The sequence below is a fragment of the Gracilinanus agilis genome, chromosome X (genome assembly GCF_016433145.1).
Source record: "Gracilinanus agilis isolate LMUSP501 chromosome X, AgileGrace, whole genome shotgun sequence".
NCBI lineage: Eukaryota > Metazoa > Chordata > Mammalia > Didelphimorphia > Didelphidae > Gracilinanus > Gracilinanus agilis.
The window spans coordinates 73,645,836-73,654,095 of record NC_058136.1 but is presented as its reverse complement, the minus strand read 5'-3'; the positions used below and the strand labels follow the sequence as shown (position 1 = coordinate 73,654,095).

Sequence of the window (8,260 nt, the reverse complement as noted above, 5' to 3'; positions counted from 1 at the left end):
GGTGCGACGGGCTTGTCAGTTCCCGGCCCAGCAGAGCCATCTTTCCATCTGGACGGTGACAGACTCCGGCACCGGAAAGTGACGCGGCGCCCGGAGGAGGAACCTGGCCCCAAAGGGAGCCCTCGGTGCCTTCCAAAGCCTGGACGGCTCCCGCCAACCCCGAGCCGCTCTTTCTCGCCGCCATTTTCCCCGCCCGGACGTGGCCTGAGTGCAAAGCCTCCACGGAAGTCCTTCAGCGGAGTTCTGGCCGGGCCACAATGTGGCGATGGAGCCCTTAATGAGCTTCCCGTGGACACAATGGCAGGGTAAGCCATGGCTAATTTCCCCTTCGGTTCTCCTTTACTCCGGACTGATCAACCCACAATGCATTTCTCTGCATGGGCGGATTTGGTATCTGGGCTTCTTTCTTTTTTTTTTTTTAAACCCTTGTACTTCGGTGTATTGGCTCCAAGGCAGAAGAGTGGTCAGGGTGGGCAATGGGGGTCAAGTGACTTGCCCAGGGTCACACAGCTGGGAAGTGGCTCAGGCCGGGTTTGAACCCAGGACCTCCTGTCTCTAGGCCTGACTCTCACTCCACTGAGCTACCCAGCTGCCCCCTTCTGGGCTTCTTCCTGATCCTTCTCCTTCCTGTGCCTGATTCTTCCCGCGTTCGCCCCGTTTTCCCAAGCGTCTTCCCGGCTAGTTTTCCTTTCGCTCCTCTTGGTGACTGGCGCCATTTTCCTGTGCAGCGCCCATTCACGGGCAGACTCGACTCTGAGCCGTCAGAGCCGACACGGCCAGGGTGCCAGTTGCTTTGCTCGTCCCGGAGAACGTCTCCAAGCCTCGACTGCCCGAATTCTGCCTGGCGACTGGCTTCTCCTTCTGCAAAGCGTCCCGAAGCTTCCTGGATGCCAACCAACTCCCTAAAGCAAAATCCCGCCCCTTCGCTAATTCCTTTGCTGCCTTTTCCCCCCAAACCCCAAAGACCACGACCAAGCGGCAGCTGGGTGGCTCAGTGCATGGAGAGCCAGGCCTGGAGATGGGAGTCTTTGGGCTCCAACGTGGCCTCCGACACTTCCCAGCCGGGTGACCCTGGGCAAGTCACTCACCCCCCACTGCCTAGCCCTTGCGCTCTTCTGCCTTAGAACTGATTAAGGGGTTAAAAAGCAGCCCCCCCGCCCCCCCCAGGACCCGCCAGGCCGTTCTTAAGCCCAGAGAAGGCTTCATTCAAGCTGGGAAACCGCCTTTTTGTTTCCGAGTCGCAGACTGGGCACCTATTTAGCTGAACGGATGTCAGCGTCGAGTCACAGAGAGGACAAGCGCGGACGTCTCTGCCGCTAGCACTAGCCGTTCGCTCATTCACTCATTCGTTCATTCGTACGACGAAAAAATCGAGACGCATTCTTCACTGGGGTCAGACGAGGGCACCGTTTTCAAAAGAGCCCCCTAACCCTAGAACCAGTACAAAGTACCGTCCCGAGGGCTGGGCAACGGGTGCGAGGTTATGCTTCATTCCAGCCTGTTTGTCCAAGATCACGTCTGAACCCAGGACCTCCCATTTCTAGGCCTGACTCTCAAACCACTGAGCCGCCCGGCTGCTCCCTAAACAGGGATACTTTTTTTGAAAGGAGACTTTAGCCAAATCATTTTGTCCCAAACTCTCAACACGCCATTTCTCCCAGGAAGCCAGTAGTGCCTTAGCGAGAGAGCTGGGCTGGGAGCCAGGAAGACTAGCCTCCGTCACTTCCTAGCTATGTGACCTTGGGCAAGTCACCTCACCGGTTAGCCTCTGTTTTCTCAATTGTGAAATGAAGACCACAATAGGACCCCGCTCACAGGGTTGAGGCGAGGGTCGAAGGAGCTCACATCTGTGATGTGTGTTACGGGCGGGGGTTCTGCTGCCAGCATAGAGATTTGGCACGACCCAGAAATGCCGGAGCTTTTGTGACGACGTTCCATCATTGGGCTTCTAAGAGGCTTCTCCAAGGGAGGGGCAGAGAAGTGATCCCTTTACCTATTGCGTCTGGGCCCCGTGAGTCAGAGGGGGGGCAGAGCCGCACGCCAACGCTTTCTTGGACGGCATCTGAGTTGAACAGATTTCCTCAAATGGAGTCACGCTCTCATAGTCCCTCAGGTAAACTAAGTCAGGCTGCGGGCTACACTGCCTTTAGAGCAGGGATTCCCCAAGTGGGGTCTGCAGCGATGGGGGGGGGGCGGGGATGGCCGCAGGGGCATTGATCTTCCCCGTTCATTGCTATTAACATTTTTAACATTCCCACAGTCAGCAAATGTGGAGTCTAACCTGGGGCGTGCCGACCCCAAGGCCAACGCACCAGCCACTGAGCCGCCTGGCTGCCCAGTTCCATGTTATTCTTATTGTTATTGTTGTTGTTGTCAGTAGAGGTGATCTGTGCCCTGGAGGGGTGCCTGGAAGAAGGTCCTGGGGAACAGGGAAGGCTCTTGAGAGGAGGAGGAGCGAGCAGGCAGCTAACAGGCGGCGAAGAAGGGAGTCCCCGAGGTTACAGAGAACAGAGACGGAGCGTTCTGGTGACCTGCTCACAGACTGAATGTCCATTTCGATGGTTTTCAGGCACAGCCTGAAGAGTAGGCCTAAGAGCCATTAGACTGGGGCGCTGGGGTTCAATGGGTAGCACTTGCCGCCGGGAAGAAGGAGTCTCCCTCGCCCGGAAGTGATTCTCTTCTCACGTTTGCATGTCCGGCCACGGGAAGGAGCGTCTGCCTGGGAGGCCGGTGAAAGGGTCGCTTCCATTCGTCTCTTCTGCGACGTGACCAACGTGCGCGTGTTTTACACGATGTCTCCGGGAGGCGGGGAGGAGAGGCAGAAAGGATCCGGGACTCCAAATTTTGGACATCGAATGACATCACTTGTTTTTTTTTTTAAACCCTTCACTTCTGTGTATTGGCTCCTAGGTGGAAGAGTGGTCAGGGTGGGCCATGGGGGTCAAGTGACTTGCTCAGGGTCACCCAGCTGGGAAGTGCCTGAGGCCTGATCTGAACCCAGGAACTCCTCTCTAGGTTGTTTTATTTATTTATTTTTTTAACCCTTGTACTTGGGTGTGTCGGCTCCTCGGTGGAAGATTGGTGAGGGTGGGCCATGGGGCTTCAGTGACTTGTCCAGGGTCACCCAGTTGGGAAGTGTCTGAGGCTGGATTTGAACCCAGGACCTCCTGTCTCTAGGCCTGGCCCTCCATCCACTGAGCCACCCAGCTGCCCCCTTGACACTTGTTTTTGCACGTCATTGGGAAAAAATCAAAAGTGGGCCAATGGGCCGCACGTCCCGTCGGGGCGGTGGCGGGGACGCGCGCCTGGGGTAGGAGGGGGGCTGTGTGGGGCGGAGGGGGGCTGGGCAGTCTTGGGGAGCCGCGTCCCGGAGGCGGTCTCTTGCGGAGGCGGAGAAGGAGGTCGGGGAAGGAGGATGGAACCAGCTAGGGGTTGGGGTTGGTGCTGAGCCGCGGCGCTTTCCCCCTTGTAAGGCTCCTGGAAGTTTTGCGGGTGTGAGCCGGACACCAGTGCCGCCCCTAACGTTGTTGCTGCCGGCCGGGCTTGGCGGGAGAGCTGGTGGGTGGGAGGGGAAACGACCTGGGGAAGACGCCGGGCGGGCGGGAGGTGATGGAACAAGTGGAGATCCTGAGGAAATTCATCCAGAGGGTCCAGGCCACGGAGATTCTGGCCCACAAAGGGGACGACTACTTCGCCTGGGACTTCTCGACTAAGACGATTATCTACCAAATATAAAGCAGAAAAACTTTATCCAACAGCCACTGGCGAAAGAGAAGGAAATGCTAAAAAGAACAGATACAAAGACGTGTTACCATCTGGTCACAGCCGAGTTAAGCTGACTTTGAAGAAGGCGCCTTCCCAAGATTCAGACTACGTCAATGCGCATTTTACCAAGGGAGTCTATGGGCCAAAAGCATATGTTGCAAGCCAAGGACCGTTAGCAAATACAGTTCTAGATCTTTGGAGGACGATGTGGGACTACGATGACGTTGGAATCACTGTAACGGCCTGTCCAGAATCTGGAATGGGAAGGACGAAATGTGGACGATGCTGGCCTTTGTATGGGCCGATTCTCTAACGTTTTCACCATTTCCAATGACTTGTGAAGCCGAACAAGCCGGGGCAGACTGCCGTATTAGAACGTCGTTACTTGAATTTCAAGACGAATCTCGTGGACTATGTCAATTTCATCATGTGGACTGGCAGACTGTGACGTTCCTTCATCATTCGATCCTGTTCCGGACGTGACCGGCCTTCCGAGGATGTGCCTATTCGTATGCACTGCGGTGCGGGCTGTGGACGAACAGGAGCCATCTGTGCCATAGATTATACACGGAATTTGCTGAAAGCTGGGAAGATACCTGAAGAGTTTAATGTATTCAATTCAATACAAGAAACGAGAACACAGAGGCATCGCGCAGCACAAACCAAGGGACAGCATGAACTTGTCCATCGAGCCGTGGCCCGGCTGTTTGAAGAACAACTTCAAAAACATGAAAAATATTCAGACTGGAAAATGTCTGATGTAGTGGATGAAAGTAGTACTGAAAGGACTGTCGGCTCTCTGGACCTCGAAGAAACAGATTCTCCCCCTCCGAAGCCTCCACGTACACACAGTCGCCTTGCTGAAAGGGACGCTAAAGAAGAAATATCACAGCCTCCAGAGCCTCGACCTGTGCCGCCCATCTGGACACCTTCTCCTCCTTCAGCCTGTCCAACACTTACTACAGCATGGCAAGACAATGACCCAGATCATCCAAAGCCTGTATTGCACGTAGTTTCGTCAGATCAGCGGTCCACGGAGCTCGATAAAAACGACAATGAGCTGTCAGGACTTCCAGGGACGAGTGAATCAGTAGTTGAACACGCGGAGAAGAAACTGGAGCAAAACTTAAGTTTTGAAATTAAAAAGGTTCCCCTACAAGAGGGACCGGAAAGTTTTGATGGAAATTCACCCTTGAATGGAGCACGTGCGACTGAGATTAAACCTGTTCTACGCTACGCCGCCGCCGAGAAACTCTCAAAGTCGGGGATTTAACTGAAGATATTTCTCAAAACACTTGTGCGGACTGTGGTCTGTCACCATCGGGCAAAGTCTCAGTAACTACACAAGAAGGAACACAGAAACGTTCGGATACACCCCCGAGACCACATTGTTTGCCTCCCAGAGAGAAAGGACTTGTCATACGGCCATTACATGGCCCTGAAGATGCACCGCCTGTTCCTGATGAGTCCGAGTGCAAAGACCCGGCTGACCGATGTCGGGCTACTAACACTATTTTGCGAACAGTAAGCCCCGCAGCGTTACAAGCAGAACCTGGCAGTCTTGTGGATCCTGCTGGTAACACGCTTTCAGTTAGGGCACCCCTCAGTCTTACCAACCCTCTTCGCTCTGATGACGCTGACAGTGACGAAGGGGCCTGTGATGGAGCGTTTCCCAGGAATGTGACTGATATTCCAACAGCAAGCGCTACAGCTTCTGCTGCCACCAGCACTGAAATCATTTCTACTAGAAAAGTATTACCAGCATCCACTGCTGGACAGGACGTACCAGTTACAGTGTGTTCAGGGGCTGAAAAAGACGATGTTAGTGAAGATCCGCCTCCCCCACCACCTGCGAGAACTCCAGAATCTCTTGTATCAGCAAGTGATCATAAGACACCCGTAAGGCCTGCCGAGTGGAATGAACTTCACACCCGAGAGCGACCTGAGCAAAAGAGCTCTGAAGTCTCCATATCTACGGAGAATAAAACACTTGATCATCCTGCGGAGAGTGATCAGATGGCGTCTAATAGAGACTGTCTGCTCTCTACCTTAAGTAACGAAGACGATCGTATTTCAGAAAGTCCAACAGAAGCCACAGATATCGGATTTGGTAATCGTTGTGGAGAACCCGAAGGACTGAGAGATCCACCCTCAGAATGGACACGATGCAAAGGGACTGAGGACACATGAAATTATACTGGAAAATCCAAGTGCCACTGAAAACCCGATTCATACTATTTCACGTCCCCCCCAAAAATCAAGAAAAGATGGGGTTATTGTGGGTGAGGGTGGTCGCTAATTAGAGCAGTGTAGATTGTTACCTACAAGGGATTCATTTTTTTTTTTAATTTTTAAACCCTTAACTTCTGTGTATTGACTTATAGGTGGAAGAGTGGTAAGGGTGGGCCATGGGGGTCAAGTGACTTGCCCAGGGTCACCCAGCTGGGAAGTGTCTGAGGCCGGGTTTGAACCCAGGACCTCCCGTCTCTAGGCCCGACTGTCAATCCACTGAGCTACCCAGCTGCCCCCAAAGGATTCACTTTTTAAAAGAATTACATTCATTTAAAATTTAGAAGTTCACAACAGTGGATTCCACTATTACATTCTAATGGTTTTTTTTGGCTGGGACCATCTACTCTGCCTTATTGTACACTTGGGAAAAGGTATTACATGTGGTTTATTTTGTAACTTCCAAGTATGATTGCCTCAATGTCTCTTAACCCGGTTACACGCTGCCTGTAGACACATGTTAACGCAGTAATACTGTTATGACAAATTGAGTTTATGGACTGCTCTCTTGCTAATGTTTTACCGTGTTTGCCTTATTTTGTACATGTACAGGGCAAGCAGGCAGCAATCAGGAGATACTGACAGAAGGCGTAAGGAATCTCTGCCTGATCTAAATCTTCGTCTGCTTTATTTGTAAATGATTTGCCCTGATGCTTTAGAAAGTAGTTTCTGGTTTTTTAAACTGCTGGACATTCGCTACCAGCATCACAGGGCAGCGGAGACAAAAGCTTGTAATGCTACATTTTGTAAATTGTAAGCAAGAGGTTATTTTGACATTATACACCGTTTAATTGGCAACCCTAATTCGTCCTGGTTTTCATCTAGTTACAGAGACTCAGTGCGTGCCTTGGAACAGCGTTGAATCCTCTTAGCTCATGTGTGTTTCTTTAATATTTGCATTCACCTGGGCTTAGAAGACTATCAAAATGTCTCTGTTTTAGAATATTTCACTTGCCAGTAAAAAAAACCAGCAATTCCAAAAAAAAAAAAAAAAAAGTGGGCCAGTGGCGGCAGTCGTCCCTGGAAGCGGCGGCAGGCCGCGACGGCAGGCCGCGACGGCCCCGGGAAGCCGGCAGCAAGGGCACGTGGAGGTGGCCGGGAAGACGAACCAGCCACTCGCGAGAGACCAGGCGGAGGACGTCGTCTCTCCATCTCGAAGTCCACTTTTGATCAGGAAAAAACAAAAGGTTTTTGCCATCGATTTCAGTTGTGCAACAGAACTAGTGCCCAAAGCAACTGCCCATGTGCCGGGAATTTTCCCATCATACACGGCAAAGGAAAGTCTAGCAGAGAGTCCGTGTGGAGATGCCAAGGCCACGGGAATAGTCCCAGAAATCTCCCGCTGGGATTCTCTTCCTGGGCGCTCAGGGCTCTCCTGCCTCCTTTTACTATTAACCTCAGAAAGACAACATTAAGGGAGGATTCCTGAGACAAGAAGGCAGAAAGAGGTTCCGGCTTCCCAGGGTGGCTCCCCGTGACTGCGCCCTTTGGCCTCGGCCTCTCCGCTAGGCCGGCCTGCCTCACAAATCCCGGCTGGGCCTCGGATGTCCTTTCTCTCCACAGACACTTTGTCAGGGAGCCGACCTTGTCGGAGGGTCATTTTTCGGCACCCGGAGCCCGTGCGGGGCTTCGCCGCTGGAACTTCTGGCTTCTGGACGAGAAGAAAAAGCCAAAGGAAGTTGGAAACCCCTTTAGGCCGACGCGGCGGGATCCCAAAACTCAACTGGAGGGTGGCCCGAAGCAAGGACTTGACTGCCCCGACTTGGGACAGCAGAGAAGCAGCGTTTTTCTCAGCTATCAAACAGGCCGAAAGCAAAGGGAAGGTTTGCAGGAAGTTTAGAAGAATTTTCCATCCCAGGCAGGCAAGAGGAGCCGAGAAAGACTTCCAGGCCCGCAAACGCGGGAAGGCGCCTGCAGGGTTGCGATTCCTCGTGATCCCTCGGCCTTCTTGCACCAGTTTGGACATTGCTGTTGATGTCGGAAAGTAGCCGGAATCACGAAGTGGCTGTTTAAAGTCGGCCTCTTTAAGAAGTGGATTCGTTCATCTTGGGTTTGGTGAACGGATAGCATGATTTTATAACTGAAGGCAGAGGTCCCGGGTTCCAATCCGGCCTCAGACACTTCCCAGCCGGGTGACCCTGGACAAGTCACTGGACCCCCATGGCCCGCCCTTCCCACTCTTCCACCGAGGAGCCGATACACAGAA

General features: G+C 52.9%; 1 protein-coding gene across 1 annotated transcript; it reads left to right on the top strand.

Moving 5' to 3' along the window:
• Positions 1 to 3,597: 3,597 nt before the first annotated feature.
• On the top strand, positions 3,598 to 5,955 carry LOC123253782 (tyrosine-protein phosphatase non-receptor type 12-like). Its single transcript, XM_044682926.1, is given in 6 exon segments — positions 3,598 to 3,704; positions 3,706 to 4,064; positions 4,067 to 4,201; positions 4,204 to 4,254; positions 4,257 to 5,027; positions 5,030 to 5,955. Coding segments are annotated over 6 exon segments (2,337 nt in total). The 5' UTR covers positions 3,598 to 3,609.
• Positions 5,956 to 8,260: the final 2,305 nt, after the last annotated feature.